Source organism: Chiloscyllium plagiosum, unplaced genomic scaffold (assembly GCF_037043375.1).
Source record: "Chiloscyllium plagiosum isolate Xiang-an unplaced genomic scaffold, Cpla_swu_hap1 HiC_scaffold_3, whole genome shotgun sequence".
NCBI classification, from domain to species: domain Eukaryota; kingdom Metazoa; phylum Chordata; class Chondrichthyes; order Orectolobiformes; family Hemiscylliidae; genus Chiloscyllium; species Chiloscyllium plagiosum.
In genome coordinates this window covers 7,409,219-7,427,009 of record NW_028270141.1, presented here as the reverse complement: position 1 = coordinate 7,427,009, position 17,791 = coordinate 7,409,219, and the positions used below count along the sequence as shown (strand labels likewise).

General features: G+C 39.8%; 1 protein-coding gene across 1 annotated transcript in view; it reads left to right on the top strand.

The window, feature by feature from the left end:
• LOC122540659 (uncharacterized) overlaps positions 1-17,791 on the top strand; it is a 102,323-nt gene that overhangs the window by 45,945 nt on the left and 38,587 nt on the right. The window contains exons 5-6 of the mRNA XM_043676683.2: positions 9,532-9,777; positions 13,916-13,990. Of these exons, the coding sequence (XP_043532618.2) occupies positions 9,532-9,777; positions 13,916-13,990 (321 nt within the window). The remainder of the gene's footprint in view (positions 1-9,531; positions 9,778-13,915; positions 13,991-17,791) is intronic.

Here is a 17,791-nt window from a genome sequence, read left to right as displayed (position 1 = left end):
TTTTCTCGTAACTAAGCATATTTTTTGTGTTACTAAAATATAACTTCTCAGCAAAAAAGCAAATTGGACTGTATTAAATGTCTTTTTGGATGGAAATCCCTAGTTAGAAAGTAAAGGTTGGGAATTTGATTGCGAGGGCCTGCATATAATTTAATGTGAGAATCAGTTAAGCCACTAAATTGGTAGAAATAATAAAAATATTTAGATAAACTAAGGCATGCCTAAGAAATACATTGTTCCGAATATTTTGTAGAATTATTCAGCTATTTTGGAGCTGTTGTATTAGACTAGACTTGAAATCTTATAACTGTGAGTGAGTGGACTGATGATACTGTAATAAATAGCTACAGTTGTCATGTCCTGTATACTGATCTGAATTGAAACTGATTGAAATAGAATCCTCTAGGCTAACACGTGCAGTGTATGCATAGTTCCACAAACCGTTGCATCTAGAGGCTAACGATTTGATGTAAACTGTAGCATGGAGCTGGGATGTAAACTGTAGCATGGAGCTGGAGTAGTATAAAATAGCTGCAAAAAATACATTAATAGCAAGCACTAGCTTATCTATATGTCAGGGCAAAACCTTTAAAATATAAAAATTAATAGTAGGAATCTTAATCAAAGGGAGTAAAGGTGAGGCCCAGCAATCAGTCAGTATCTGAACAAGAAAGACAAGTTTAGCCTTTCAGCTGAGATTATTCTTCATCTACAGTTAATACTTATCACTTTAGCCCAGCCCTTGCACCAAAATGCTAGTCTGCTTTCCTCTGTCACATGCTGCTTACCTGCAGAATGTTCTATTATATTTCTCTATTGTAAGCACTTGCAGATAATGCCCTTATTCACCACTGTCAGGGTGAATACTTCTGGGAATAATATTGATCTCTCCTCTCTAATACATTTTGGAATAAAACTGTCCCATTGAGTATAACTCTAAGTAGTCTCAGAGTTCTATTGACTTTCCGCGTTGACTTTTATACAACCCAGTTTATTAAAATGATAAAACTAAACCGGAAGAAATTTCTTCCGGTTAGCTTCTTGGCTTATGATTTGTCTTAATGAATAGAATTGTTAATGAAGTTACTACTGATCAATAACATTCTGCCGGCACTGTCAGTGAATCATATCTATCACCGTAAAGGCTTTTTATCAATGACTGTAAGTCTTTACAGAGGAACACTTCAACACAGATAAGCTGTAGAATAAAGGGGGTGATTTTGACAGTGCCAATTTGTGGACTGAAGTGCTGGGGAAATTCAGCAGATCTGGTAGCTCATGTGGAGAGAGAAACAGAGGTGACATTTCAAGTCTCATATGACTGTTCTGAACAGTGCTGCCAAGCCTGCTGAGTTTCTCCACCACTTTTTTGCTTCAGACTTGCAGCATCTGCAGCATTTTGGTTTTACTGTGCTGAAAAATGATGGATTACGTTAGGTCTTCATCTTGACATTAAGGCTGTATTTTGGCTGAGGAAGTGGGACTCTGGAGACAGGTTCATATTTGGGTCGTGATACTGCCCTGAACAGAGAACAACTGATTTTGGTGTGGGCGAGGGGTTAATTGTTGGGATTTGGGACAGGAAGCCATTTAATGGCATAATGAAGCAGGAGTAAAGGCAGGAATTCCAGGGAATCCAAGAATGTGTTGCAACTTTGTGCTCCATTTTATCAACAATTTGGGGGAGAATTGTCATGTGAAACACCTGGTACGTAATGGAGTATTAGGGGCATTATATTCTATCTGCAGGATCTTATTTGTAGTTATATTATTTTGATTTTAAAATCCTTTCTGCATTGGAAATAGGATTGTTTATTTGTGACACAAAACACTGGCCTGTGCTGAATCATGTTATATTTATGTGCCGTGTTATACCTAAGTCCTGTCACCAGCAGTTGAACTGTATCATTGCACAGGCTCATCCTTGCATAGACAAATTGTGCAAGCTATGATAAACTTGACAGTAAACGAAATAACATTTCCTTCTACTTGAGGTCCCTCTCCTGTAATATACCATTCACTATCTGATGGTATGAACGGGATATCCTTGAAATCTCCAGTAATGTTCCTCGATGCAAAATGTTTACCTTGTGTGCTTGTTCTTTACCTTGCACAGCTGAACGCAACTTCAGCAGCAGGAGGGTCTTGGTCTCCACCTGAACCAACCCAGCCAAAGATACCAGATATTGTTTGATTTTTGTTTTGTCCATTGCTTTAAGTAATGGTCCTTTCTAATAGTTGTTTGAAGTTATGAAAATCGGTAGTGCGCATAGTGAAGGAAGTTGACCTCATGGCTTCTGTGTAAACTGGTTGCTGCCAGATATCTTCTGCAAATGGCAATGCAAGTTGGATCAGTTACTAATTTTAAATCTGAGATCGATTTTATTTTGTTAAGCAAAGGTATTAAGAGATAGGAGGCAAAGGCAAGTAGATGGAGTTAGGTCATAGATCAGCCATGATCTTATTGAATGTTGGAGCAAACTTGAGGGGCTGAATGGCCTACTGATGTATATTCCTCTGCAATGGTAGGCATGCTGTTAATTTTATAACTGAGCTGGTCTTTTGTTAGATAATGATATTAAGGGATTTTGGGACATAGGTGAGTTGTAAGAAGGTTATGTGACGTTTGTTATATCAATCATGGTCTCAAGTTCCATTCCTACCTGCCAACTCTTGATATTTAGCCTTGTCAGTTTTGATGGTATGTGTGCATTTTCAAGTACTTCTGAATGTTTTGAAGGTTTCTGTCACTGCAGATCTGAAAGATGGTGAGTTTCAGACTCCTGCCAGTTACTGGGTGCAAAAGAATTCTCATTAACTTCTCACTAATCCATCTATCAGTTGCTTTAGAGACAAAAAAAAAATCTGCAGATGCTGGAATCCAAAGTAGACAAACAGGAGGCTGAAGGAACACAGCAAGCCAGGCAGAATCAGGAGGTGGACAAGTCAGTGTTTGGGGTATTAATCCTTCTTCATGACTCTTTTCCAGGCAGCTTCAGAAATATCTGAAGAAGGGTTAATACCTGAAACATCGAGTTCTCTACCCCCTGATGCTGCCTGGCTTGCTGTGTTCTTCCAACCTGCTGTTTGTCTACTACCATTTGCTTTAAATACACATGGTACTGATCTCTCTTGAAAAGGAAGTAGACACTTCCTTTCTATCCAGACTATTGAATTGTAGCTTATACACTTCATTTACATCTCTGTTAAACCTTTTCTATTTCTGAATAAATGACCCAAGTTTATCAAATCCTTTCTCATTGCTAAAATTCTCCATTCCTGGCAACATCTTTACAAGTTTCTTATTGTACTCTATCCGATGTAATCATATTTTTCCTGTCATACAATGAGCACAATTGTATGTAGTACTCTAGCTGCAGCATAACTAACATCTTCAACACCATAGAATCATAGAATCCCCTCATTGTGGAAACAGGCCCAGTCAGCCCAACAAGTCCACACTGACTCTCTGAAGAGCATTCAACCCAGACTCACCCCTCTACCCTATCCTTTGTAACCCTGTATTTCCCCTGAGTAATGCACCTTCCCTATACACCCCTGAACACTGGGCAATTTAGTGTGAGCAATTCATCTAACTTACATATCTTTGGACTGTGGGACGAAACCGGAGCACCCAGCAGAAACCCATACAAACACTGGGAGACCGTACAAAGTACACATAGACAGTCGTTCATGGTTGAAATCAAACTTGGGTCCCTGGTGCTGTGAGGCAGCACTGCTGAGCCACTGTGTCGTCCTTTGAGCCACCATGCCACCAGTGCTGCTAGACCTGCTGAGTTTGTCCAAATTTCCTGTTTTTATTTTAAATCTCAGAACAACATTCCAACAATAACCCTGAAGACCTGTATTCCAGAACTTGCTGCTTCCCTAGTCACACTGTTCCATTACAACTATAAGGAGAAAGTGAGGACTGCAGATGCTGGAGATCAGAGCTTAAAAATGTGTTCCTGGAAAAGCGCAGCAGGTCAGGCAGCATCAAAGGAGCAGGACTTCTGAAGAAGGGCTTATGCCCGAAACGTCGATTCTCCTGCTCCTTTGATGCTGCCTGACCTGCGTTTTTCCAGCAGCACATTTTTAAGCTCAGTACAGCTATAACACTGGCATCTACTTAACAGTGGGGAAAATGGCCAAGATCTGTCCTGTACACAATGCATGACAAATCCCATCCAGCTAGTTATTTATCTAACAGTCTACTGTCTGTCAACAATAAAGTAATGGGAGGTGACATCAATGATGCGATCAAAAACTATCGACTAACGGCAGGTCAGAGACTAGGAATACTGTGGTGAGTAACTCACCATTTGACTCCCCAAAGTTCACCATCTATGAGGAACAAATTAGGAGTGTGATGGAAGACTCCCCATGTTTGCTTCCTATTTCAGATTGCCTTTGAATTCAGTTTATTGATTATCTACTGAAATGCTCAGTAACATGAACTGTTATTGTAGCCAGTTCTATTAACTGAAATAACCACTCCAGGCCAATAGAAGGAATCCCATGCAAGGACTGCACAAAACACTATATAGGACAAACAGGAAGACAGCTAACGATCCGCATCCACGAACATCAACTAGCCACGAAACGACACGACCAGCTATCCCTAGTAGCCACACACGCAGACAACAAGCAACATGAATTTGACTGGGCCAACACTACCATTATAGGGCAAGCGAAACAAAGAGCAGCCAGGGAATTCCTAGAAGCATGGCATTCATCCACAAACTCCATCAACAAACACATAGACCTGGACCCAATATACTGGCCACTACAGCGGACAGCTGAAACTGACAACCGGAAGCGGCAAGGACAGGCCACTATAAATGCCGGAGGAAACACCACAGAAGCGCTTCACAGGAGGCTCCCAAGCACTGAGGATGTCACCTAGACAGGGGACGAAACGTTTGCAACAAAAACTTGCAGCTCAGCGAACAGAACCACAGCAACGAGCACCTGAGCTACAAATCTTCTCACAAACTTTGAATACTGAGTAGTTCTAGTGGGGCATGTCATGGCAAAGGTCAAACAACAATCTCAACATTTATTTTATCCCCTAACTTTAATCCCAACTACATTTCCTTAAGTACTTTTCCTACCCAAAGAAAACAAATCCAAATTCCTTAACGTTAACATTTTAACAGTTTGATTGCTTCTTTTCTTCTCAAGTAAAATTTTCATATGATTAGGTGAAGAGAACTATACCCAGTATCACAGCTCCTTGTGATATACATTCTGTTCCTTTCCTTTCAAATTATATCTTGTTACCATTTGGTTTGACATCTGCCAAATGTCTGTACAATGGTAAGATGAAAAAAGGAAAATATTAAATATGTAAAATATTTGAAATAAAATTGGAAATACTCAGCAGGTTTGGCAGTACCTCTGAAGACAGTTAATAAGACTCAGTGTTTCAGGACACTGATCTTTTTGAGTGTTATTTGGTAGTGTGAGTCCTTTTACTTCCTTGGCTATTGAATAATGGTGGATGATTGTATAAAAGTACACACACATGCACTGCAATTCTAAATTGTATAATGTATTTGTGACATTTTCTACTATGACCAGTCCACAGTTGGTAAAATTGGGTGTCACTATTAGCCACATTTGGTGCTTCTCAGCCAGTTCTTTCATAAGGTAATGTTGTAAGGGAACTAGAGAATAAACTCATTCCCTAAAGGCTAATTAGAAAAGAACTAAGAATAGCACAATAATAAATGTAATGCCATGTATTTGGAGGGTTAATGTGTAACTAAAATGCTACTGTTTGACATTACGTCTGGTGATTGAGATTAATACAAACTGATTACATTGTTGGATTGATATATTATTTTGAATCTTTTTCTCAAGACCTTGAATTCTCCTGGGAGGATGCACTGGCCAGCTATCGCCACTCTACAAACTTTAATTGAAAACACGTTTTTTGATGCTATCCTGTTTAAAGGTCTAGTAACTCACTTTAAGTGGAAGAGGAAATGAAGTTTTGTTTCACAGCAAACTTTGACCACAGTGGTAAATTTGAAGGCTGAGCAGAGATAAGAATAGCTGCAGGAGAAAACCATAGTTACTGTGATTGCATGATTGATAATAGCAGTCAAAGACATTACACCCTTAGAACCGATATCTTACTTTGTGTCACAGGAAGTCTTAACTGGTACTGATTATTTGCTGTCAGTTTTTAATGTTCAAAATTGTTGCTGCAGGCAAGTTGTTGCGAATGGCAGTATTGACCATAAACTGTTACAATTGACCTCTAATCTCTCGATTAGAAAAGAATTGAAGATATGCCATTAGACAACCCACATATTTAAAGTCTATCTTGGTTTCTGGATGTCAAGAAAATGGGGACAGAAGAATTATAACCCATGAAATACTTTTGTACATCTCAGTTAGCAGGAGATGTGGTTAGATGCTACAACTACAAAATAAATGCAACCAAGTGTTTACTGTTGTTATTGTGTAAAATTAAGCATACAATTGCCTGCAGATTCAATTCACTTAAGATCAGGAGTGAGCCTTTTCTGCTATTTCAGAACTCCAAAAAGACATTGATAAGTTGGTAGAAAGGGCAGTTAATTATATTGACTTTGTAACTCTTCACAGATACTGACATACCTGCTGATCTTTTCCAATTTTATTTCAGGCCTCTTACGTCTGTGATACTTTGCTTTCTTAATTTTCATCTGACAATTTTACAGACATTTGACAGATGTCGAAGCAAAAGCAGATGATGCTTAATACAAAAAAGTGTGATGTAAAGCATTTTGATAGGAAGAACATTATAAAATAGGGGGTACAATTCCATAAGAGGTGCAGGAGCAGAGGAAACTGGTTCACAGATGATTAAGAGTAGTAGGACAGGTGCAGTTAATAATGCATCCAGTGTCCTTGGATTTTATTAACAGGGAAATTGAGTATTGGAGCAAGAAAGCGATGTTGCACTTGTATAACAGACTTGTTAGACTTCAACTGACACATTGTGAACTGTTGTGGGATCCACATTATAGGAAAGATGTGAATACATTGGAGATGTTGAAGAAGTGATTTACAAAAATGGTTCCAGGAATGAGAAGTGTAAGTTATGAGAATAGATTGAAGACGTTGGGATTGCTCACCTTAGAGAGAAGGCAGCTGAGGGGAGATTTCATGGAAGTTTCAAAATTACGAATAGCTGGATAGAATAGGTAGAGAGAAACTTTTTTCCATTCAAAAAGGAATAAGAGCAAAAGAGCATAGATTTAAACTGTTAAAAATCATACAACACCAGGTTATAGTCCAACAGGTGTATTTGGTAGCACTTGCTTTCGGAATGCCCTTGCTTTTGGAACGCCGCAACCACCTGATGAAGGAGCGGCGCTCCGAAAGCTAGTGCTTCCAAATACACCTGTTGGACTATAACCTGGTGTTTTATGATTTTTAACTTTGTACACCCCAGTCCAACACCGGTATCTCCAAATCAGATTTAAACTGATGTGCAAACAAAGCAAGTGTGATATGAAAATTAAACTTTTCACTCAGTCAGTACTTAATGTGTGGAATTCACAGTCTGAAAATGTGGTGACAGCAGTTGCGTCATTCAAGATTGGATGATTGTATTGGATGATTATTTGGATAAAAATAGTGTGCAAGAGTGTGGGGAAAACACAGGAGATTGTCACTAGGTAGTCTGTACCTCAAATCCATTAATCCACATTTGCACCATACTCATCAGCATTTCTCTGCAACAGAAGTCTATCAGTTTCAATGATTAACATCTCAATGGATCTTTTGGAGTAAGAATTGTATATTTCCCTGAATTGTGTGCAAAATATTTATTGATTTCACTTTGTGATTTTCATCATAACTTCTGGGCCTTCTAATTTAATGCTGTCTGAAAACCTGGATCTCTAACTATCAGTGACTGGTTGAAGGAATATATATGGTTTGAGATTACAGGAGTCTTGCATTTGTATAAAGCTGAGGCCTCGTGTGTATTTCTGGAAATAATGCTTTCTACAAATCACCATACATTCCCTTTGTCCCCATTCTCCATATCCTGCTACTACTTATCAATCCATGTACATTATTTTGCATGCTTTTAGTATTAACTAAAACTCTTATGTATCAGATGCCTTCCACATGTGCAAATATACACCATTTTTGTTTCTTTTCATGGGATGTGAGTTTTGCTGGCTTGGCTAGGTAAGGCTAATTGTTGCACATTCCCAATTGTGCTTGAAAAGGACATATCATTGTCCTTGATCTGACATCCTCAAAATATTCAGCTGGGTTAGTCAACCGCCATCAAAACACACACGCGTTCATTAGAATGTTTTTAGAATCTGGTGAAAATTCTGTATGTTAGCTTGCAAACTCATAACATTGTCCTAGTTATTCTAATCTTGACAGTAAAATCCACACTTTTTGTACATCCATAACCTTATACAGTAAAACTCATTAATCCAAGACTCCTTTACTTAATAGCCATGAAGCAGAAAATGAGCAATTATAGAGTCATACGGCATGGAAACAGATCCTACAGTCCAACCAGTTCCATGCCGACTATAATCCCAAACTAAACTAGTCCCACTTGCCTATGCTTGGCCTGTATCATTCCATTTTATTCACATATTTATCTAACTGCCTTTTAAGCATTGTAACTGTACCCGCGTCCGCCACTGCCTCTGAAAGCTCATTCCACACACAAACCGTTCTCGGTGTAAAAACCAATCACCAATGTCTTTTTAAAATGTTTCTCCTCTCCTTAAAAATATACCCTATTGTCTTGAAATTCCCCACCCTCGGGAAAAAGATACCTGCCAATTACCTTATTTACGCTCCTCGTGATTTTATAAACATCTGTAAGGTCACTCCTCAAACTCCTATGTTCCAGAGAAAAATGCCAATCCAGCCTCTCCTTATAACTCAAATCCTCCATTCCTGGCAACTTCCTGTTAAATCTTTTCTGAACCTGCTCCAGCTTAATAGTATCCTACCTATAACAGGGTGACCAGAATTGGACACAGTACTCCAGAAGAGGCCTCATCACATCTTTGTGCAACCTCAACATAACATCCCATTACTCAAAATTCTGAGCAAAGAAGGGCAAGCATGTGAAACAACCTTGGGTAAATGTGAGATTTTCAGTCACCAGTAAGACAAGGAGCGAAGGCACAAGTTTGTAACAGATTTGAGGTTTTTTGAAGATACTTACAGGCATTTTTCTGAGAATACTTACATTACCATAGAAAAAGGATTTTCAGGAAACTTTCCTGAAAAGGATTGGTCAAATATTACCCAGAAAGAGGAAAGGTTTGTGGCTCTGCAATAGTTCATTGAATGTTTGAATGTTGGCCTAAAGTTGATTGAATCACATTTTGATTTCCACTGCATAAACAGTATATCCTTCATAATTATACATCTGCGTTTTAACTAGACCATTTGTTTTATAAATAAATGTGAAATTGCTTGTAAAATATTGAAGATGCTATAGCGAATGATATTTGGCCAACTGTTATATTTTTCACTCTTTTCCAGAGACCATTGCATGGAATGCTTCGTCTGATTCTTTAGCTGATACGGTTTCCAGCTGGAATGAGGCCACTGACAAAGCTGTCACGTGGCAGTTCACAGGGAGAGGAGATACAAGCTCTGTGGCTTGGGGACCCTCAGATAGACCAATGGCTACCTCAGGTTGGAGCATGACAACCAAGGACTCGACTAGTAGTGGAATTGACTGGGACACTGCAGATTCTGCTGAGCAGGACATCTTCGCTAATATAGGTCAGTATCCTTAGAATTACTTACAACTGCAGTAAAATCAAAGGAATGAATGAAGCAGTAGGTTAAAATAACAGCTCAGACAGATGGATGAAACTGTTGTGACAAAATTTTTCTCGTACACAGGATTAGGAGCTCAAATGATTAAGGTTGAGTAGTCTCCAAATTGTCCCTAGTTTGATTCCAGGCAAAAGAAAACTATCCATAATGAAACACAAAATTGTTCATGCAAGTGTTGAGAGTGAAAATCTTTGCCCTCCTCTCTGCCTGTTCACTAACACCTCTAGGTCTCTTTCTGTGAGTTGGAGAGTAAGCTTTCCTTCTTGGCCATGTAGGAATGTCGAGGCTCGAGCACCACTGTGTGAGTTGTAGTTCCCGGCATGCAGCATCTGAGTGCTGTTCAGCTGGATTTTAATTATGGTGCCAGACGTGTGAAAACCAAAAGGTCCGGGCAATAGCATGTGCTTTGGCCTCTCTGGCTTCAAGGAGCCTGAGAGTCCAGTAGCATAATAAATATGGAGAAGAATGGCAGGTTGTCTGAAAAGAGTCACTCTGCACAGCAGGCTGGACACCATGAATTTCCCTCAACAAAACACTTTAGCTGCAAATAGGAAAATTTCATTCACTGATGAGGAATTTACCTAACCCATGTTAAATGTGATGTGAAATTGTACCTGCCAAAACTGGTAAATCATGACAGGGAAGAACAAGAGATGCCTCAGTTTTGACCTGGTAATGTCAGACATTCCTCTAAGTTATTTATATTAGATTTGAGCTTTTGTACTCAGAACTAGAGGGAACCTTGTAAAGTGTGTATATTCTATTACAATTATACAATGAAAGAAGCAAAAGATGAAAATACAAAGTTAAAATTTATATCATTTTAAAATAAATGTGCCACTCAGCATCTAAATTACTTTGACGTGATCAATCTAGAATGACCTTTTGGTAACATAAGCTTGCCTCGTCTCCCTTCTAAGATTTTTCAACTCTTATGTGCTTTACGCCTGCCTTATGAAAATAAGATCACCCATATAATGGGACTTCTGTGCCTGTGGTGTCAATAAACTTTGCCAAGTCAAGCAACTTTCTAACTACTCATACATTCTGAAATTCTCTCACTCCCAATTCAATATAGACTGTCCACCATCTACAATGTACAAGTCTGTAATGTAATGGAATACTCTCCATTTATCTGGATGAGTACAGCTTTGACAGCATGCAAGAAGCTCAACATCATACAGGCCAATGCAGTTCACTTGATCAGTACCCTGTTTATTCACTTCCTCCATCACTGCACACATTGACACCTGTGAAGCCTCCTTTGACAGCACCTTCCAAACCTGCAACTGCTACCACTTAACAAAAGCATAGAAGCACCATTCTGATCTCGAATTATGTCGCTGCTCCTTCACTGTCACTGAATCACAAAACTGGAAATCCCTTTTCATGCTACCTGCACTGAAGTAGTTCATCAAGGTGGTTCACCACTAGTAAAGGGCATTTAGGGCTGGACAGCCAATGTTGACCTTATCAGTGATATCCCTATTCCATTAATGAAGCAAAGGTTGGTGGAGTAGCAGAAAGCATAAGGGACTGTCTGAAAATACAGGAGAATATAGAGACTGGAGAGTTGGGCAGAAAAGTGGCAGATGGCTTTCAATCCAGACAAATGTGAGGTGATGCATTTAAGCAAGACTAATTCTAGAGCGAATTATACAATGAACGCAAGAGCCTTGGGAAAAGTTGATGGGCAGAGAGATCTGGGAGTGCAGGTCCATTGTACCCTGAAGGTTGCTGCACAGCTGGATAGAGTGGTCAAGAAGGCATATAGTATGCTTGCCTTCATTGGACGGGGTATTGAGTATAAGAGCTGGCAAATCATGTTAAAATTGTACAAGACATTGGTTTGACCGCATTTAGAATATTGTGTACAGTTCTGGTCGCCACATTACCAAAAGGATGTGGACGCTTTGGAGAGGGTGCAGAGAAGGTTTACGAGGATGTTCCCTCGTATGGAAGGTGCTAGCTATGAAGAGAGGTTGAGTAGGTTAAATTTATTTTTACTAGAAAAAAGGAGATGGGGGGAGGGGGGGGGCGCTGTTTGAGGTTTACAAAATCATGAAGGGTATAGACAGGGTGGATAGAGACAAGCGTTTTCCCAGGGTGAAGGATTCAGTAACCAGAGGTCATGCTTTCAAGGTGAGAGATGGAAAGTTTAAGGGGGATACACGCGGCAAGTACTTCACACGGAGGGTGGTGGGTATTTGGAACGCGTTGCCAGCAGAGGTGGTAGAGGCAGGCACGGTAGATTAATTTAAGATACGTCTGGACAGATGCATGAGTAGGTGGGGAGCAGAGGGATACAAATGCTTAGGAATTGACCGACAGGTTTAGACAGTAGATTTGGATCGGCTCAGGCTTGAAGGGCTGAAGGGCCTGTTCCTGGGCTATAAACTTTCTTTGTTAAGTAATCAATCAGTGGTTCCTATACTACAGTCCTAAAACAAAGTGTCTCATGACTTGGGGGAAAAGACATTTATGCAAACTGCTAACAGTGATAGCTCTGAACCTAAAAGTTTGTTCTAATGTAAAACAAAAGTCTGCTAAACACTTTTCTTGCAGATCACATGGTTACTTCAGCATAGGAGAGAAATAGTGTCTGTGTCAAGCAGTAACTATTGTAACGACAATGTTTACCTGACTTGGGACATTTAATATGCAGGGCTATAATATAAACTGTTTGTTGATTCACCCTCACACCATTACTGGATAAAGATGCCTGCAACAATTGTTTTCCACAAGTACTTATTTTTTGACCTGTTCAAGTCAGATTTATTTGCCGCACAAAAAAAAGTGACAAAAACAATTTTATTCTATTTTTCCCTTGAGCAATATTCAAGAAAGATCATTTGAAATGCTTTTAAGTCTGTCAGTATCTGCATTTGGAATCTTGTGCAGGAGTTGGAATATGTGGGAAAGAAATGATGAGGGAAAGGAGACCTACCTGGACAACAAAAGAAACCAAAGAAAAAAAGGGCATAGAGGAAAGGGAGGGAATCAAAGGGAGAGGAGGAGGAGCTGGAAGAGAAACAGTAAGGGAAGTTGGTCGCTTGCATTGTTAGATTAATAGTTTACAGTTAATATTATCAATAAGATTTGTAATTTTTTATTAAGATTACTGTAGAAAATTTGAAAGTGCATGGACAGATATGGTCAGTATTTACAGAATTTGACTTTGCATTTCCACCTATCCGTGAGTTATCAGGGTGTAGGAGTCTTACAAGAACGTGTTAGGTGTTTTTGTGTGTACTCTTCTATATTAACATTACAATATAAAGAACTTTATAAATTAACCATTTGTAAAATAATTATAAGTCACCATCATCTCAGAGAGAACCACAGAGACGCACTCTCATTAGAGAGAGAGAGAGGGAGAGGGAGGACTGCTGGTGGTTTAACCTGGGGGTCACCACAATTCGGGAGAGATTGAGAGGGAGAGTCTGTTATGGTAACTTCAGCCAGTCTGAGAATTGAATTAACATTGTTGGCATCTACATCGTAAACCAGTTGTTCAGTCAACTGAGCTAAGCAACCCTCAGTAATTAGAAGATTGCACTTAAAAAAGAAACAACTCAACAGGTCTGACATCATTTGTGGAGAAAAAAATAGAGCTAACATTTTAAGTCCAGTCATCTTTATTCAGAGCTGGACTCGAAATGCTAACTCTGCTTTCTCTCCACAGATGCTGCCAGACCTGCTGATTTTCTCCAACAATTTCCACTTTAATCAGGAAGCTTGTTTCCAAATAAGAATTTGATTATAAATTTAAATTCCTTCAGTCTTTGGCACATTGAAATGCAGAATAATTAAATGTTAATGGTTTTCAAGAGCCATTTTTCCTGATGAGACTTTCTTACAACAAGTGACACTCGCACTGATAGCTGGTTTGAAAATTGGAGTGTTCCACAACCTTGATTTAATAGTTATTTCTGCAAGCAGACAGTGCTTGTTGGGAGAATGAGCCCTTTTATAAGCACTTTTATTCCAATCGCAGTGTAACAAAAAATTCCACACCTTCATTTCAGGAACAACTATTTTGTTGCTTTGTCTTGAATTGATCTTGCTGATTTGTGTTTAGGTACATGGGAAAACAAGGCAGGTGTTAGAAGCCCTCCTGTGACCTTTGGAGCATTTACAGATCCTCCCGAAGCAAGTAAGTGACTAAGAACACGCCTGTCAATATGCTGCTTTCATTTCATTGCCAGCAGTGAGCTATATTGAACTGCTTTAGAAATAGAGATTGCTGAATTGTCATCAAAATATTATAGGACATTAATGCAGTTGAAGAGTTTAAATTATACCATAAATTGAGATGGTAATGAATTTTTGATATTTTTAATAAATAGCATCCACAACAGCCTGTTTATCACGAGTTTCTGTTTTAAATAAGTGCCGTGCGATGCTGGATTCCACAAGTAGTTTGTTGATGTTTCACCACACAATGTATGAGTTGTTTTTAATACAGCAACTCACTGCAATTGAATCTAGTGCCACAGACATTAAATCCCATTTTCCAAGATTCTACTTGTAGCCTAAAGCCTTGTTGGGGGTAAGCTTGGATTCAAAAAAATGGACCCCAGTTTTGTAGGTTAAAATTTCCAATATGCAATTTCGGAAGGAGCAAAGCATCAGTACTGTTAAGGAAAGCTGGATGAGCAAATGATTTAAATTGGGTCCCTCATTTAATTTCATGACTCTGCAAGTCTCTTTACTGAAGTTGCACTTGCTCATTTGAAATGGGTTAGAGATGATTGTACTGTGCATGGACTTTCAGACATAACTGAAATAACTCTGCCGATCCCATCAACAAGTCACCCTTTATTTACCACATGGAGAGTCTTTGACACTAATCCAGCTCCCTCAGAGCCAGCTTTCAGAGTGAATAGGATATCTCAGGAGCAGAGATGTTGCGATTGTAACGAGGTCAGCCAGGTGGACTTTGTAGAATATGAGTTCCCTCATTGGACCAGATTAACAACCCCAATGAGCTCTGGTAAATCTGTTCTGAACTGTTTCCAGCTTAATAAAGTCCTTCCTATAACAGGGCGACCAGAACTGGCCACAGTACTCCAGAAGAGACCTCACCAATGCCCTGTACAACCTTAACATAATGTAACAACTCCAATACTCAGGGTTCTGAGCAATGAAGGCATGTGTGCTAAATGCCTTCTTAACCATCCTATCTAAATGTGATGCAAGTTTCAATGAATTATGTACCTGAACCCCTAGTTCTCTCTGTTCTACAACATTAACCAAGGCTCTACTTTTAATTGTATAATTCTTGTCCTTGTTTGTTTTACCAAAATGCAATATCTTGCATTTATTCACATTAAACTCTATCTGCCACTCTTCAGCCCATTGGCCCAATTGATCAAGATCTATTTGTAATCTTAGAAAATCTTAGATAACCTTCTTAGAACTGTCAATCTGTAATTCTTCAAATTAAAGATCTAATCTCTTTATTTCTCCCCCTTACACAACACATGCACAAACAGATACAGACCAGGAAAAACATGGGTTATGGATGGAGAGGAATAAGCAGGAAACCAGTTTAGTGGTATCTGTTCACAGGGGATCAGATGTGGATCAGAACACCGCTTTTCAGTCATCCTTCTCTAAATGATTCCATTGGTTTACCAGAGGTACAGAGTGGCTGGTTCACTTGCAAAAAGGTCTCTGACTTGTTAATTAAAAGCCACAGCTTTGACCAATTGCTGGTGGAGTTCTGATAGCTTCTCTGTATCTTGCTTGCAGCCCTAAGCTTTACTATTAGATGAGAACCAATCACATGGTTATTAGCAGGCTGAACGTCTCTGTCATCAACTGGTCACTCAATCACAAACCAAACAGCTCTTGTTGTCAGTGAAAACTCCATCTGTACATAACCCCTCAGCTCCAGTTCACCTGCAGACACTATAACCCATAGCTATACAAGCAGTACTCTGAATGTGTATCAAATTAGAACATAGAACATAGAAGAATACAGCGCAGTACAGGCCCTTGGGCCCTCGATGTTGCGCCGATCCAAGCCCACCTAAACTACACTAACCCACTATCCTCCATATACCTATCCAATGCCCTCTTAAATGCCCATAAAGAGGGAGAGTCCACCACTGTTACTGGCAGGGCATTCCATGAACTAACGACTCGCTGAGTGAAGAACCTTCCCCTAACATCAGTCCTATATCTACCCCCCCTTAATTTAAAGCTATGCCCCCTTGTAATACCCGACTCAATACGCGGGAAAAGGTTCATATTGTCGACCTTATCTAACCCCCTAATCATCTTGTACACCTCAATCAAGTCACCCCTAAACCTTCTTTTCTCTAGTGAAAACAGCCCCAAGTGCCTCAGTCTTTCCTCATACGATTTTCCTTCCATACCAGGCAACATCCTGGTAAACCTCCTCTGCACCCGTTCCAATGCCTCCACATCCTTCCTATAGTATGGCGACCAAAACTGCACACATTATTCCAGATGCGGCCGTACCAGAGTCTTATACAACTGCATCATGACCTCAGGACTTCGGAACTCAATTCCTCTACCAATAAAAGCCAGTACGCCATATGCCTTCCTCACCGCACTATTTACCTGGGTGGCAACTTTCAGAGATCTGTGTACATGGACACCAAGATCCCTCTGCTCATCCACACTACCAAGTATCCGACCATTAGCCCAGTACCCCATCTTTTTGTTATTCTTCCCAAAGTGAATCACCTCGCACTTAGCTACATTGAATTCCATCTGCCACCTTTCTGCCCAGCTCTGCAGCTTCTCTATATCCTGCTGTAACCTGCCACATGCTTCCTCACTGTCAACAACTCCTCCGACTTTCGTATCATCCGCAAACTTGCTCACCCAACCTTCTAACCCCTCTTCCAGGTCATTTATAAAAATGACAAACAGCAATGGTCCCAAAACAGATCCTTGCGGAACACCGCTAGTGACGGCACTCCATGAAGAAACTTTGCCATCAACTACTACCCTCTGTCTTCTTCCATCCAGCCAATTCCTAATCCAAACCTCCAACTCACCCTCAATGCCATATCTCCGTATTTTCTGCAGTAGCCTACCATGGGGAACCTTATCAAACGCCTTACTAAAATCCATATATACCACATCTACCGCTTTCCCCTCATCAACCTCCTTCGTCACCTTTTCAAAGAATTCAATAAGGTTTGTGAGGCACGACTTGCCCTTCACAAAACCATGCTGACTATCCTTGATCACATTATTCCTATCCAGATGTGCATAAATCCTATCCCTTACAATTCTCTCTAAGACTTTGCCCACAACAGAAGTGAGACTCACCGGCCTATAGTTACTAGGGCTATCCCTACTCCCCTTTTTGAACAAGGGAACCACATTTGCTATCCTCCAGTCTTCTGGGACTACTCCTGTAGACAAAGAGGACATAAAAATCAAGGCCAATGGCTCTGCAATCTCCTCCCTTGCTTCCCAGAGAATCCTAGGATAAATGCCATCAGGCCCAGGGGACTTATCTATTTTCACCTTTTCCAGGATTTCCAACACCTCTTCCCTACATACCTCAAAGCCATCCATTCTACTTATTTGTGACTCAGTATTCTCATCGACAACAATGCCCTGTTCCTGAGTAAATACTGAAGAAAAGAAATTACTTGTTTTCAAACCAGGCAGCTTGGTTTTTAAATCTGTTTTTCTTTTGCATTTCAGTCCACAATTGAAAAAATATACAAAAATAAAAATGCACAGTCTTTGCAAGAGAAGTGTGAGGTGATTCTTTTGGTCTTGGATATAAGTCTGCATACTTAATTGAAGATGGCAGAATAAGTGCAGAGTGCAGTTAATAAAACATAGTGTATCCCAGGCCTTATTACTTGTGATCTAGAATACATAGGAAGGAATTCATGGAATCCCTGCAGTTCAGAAGGAGGCTAATCAAGTCTGCACCAACTCTTCGAAGAGCATTCCA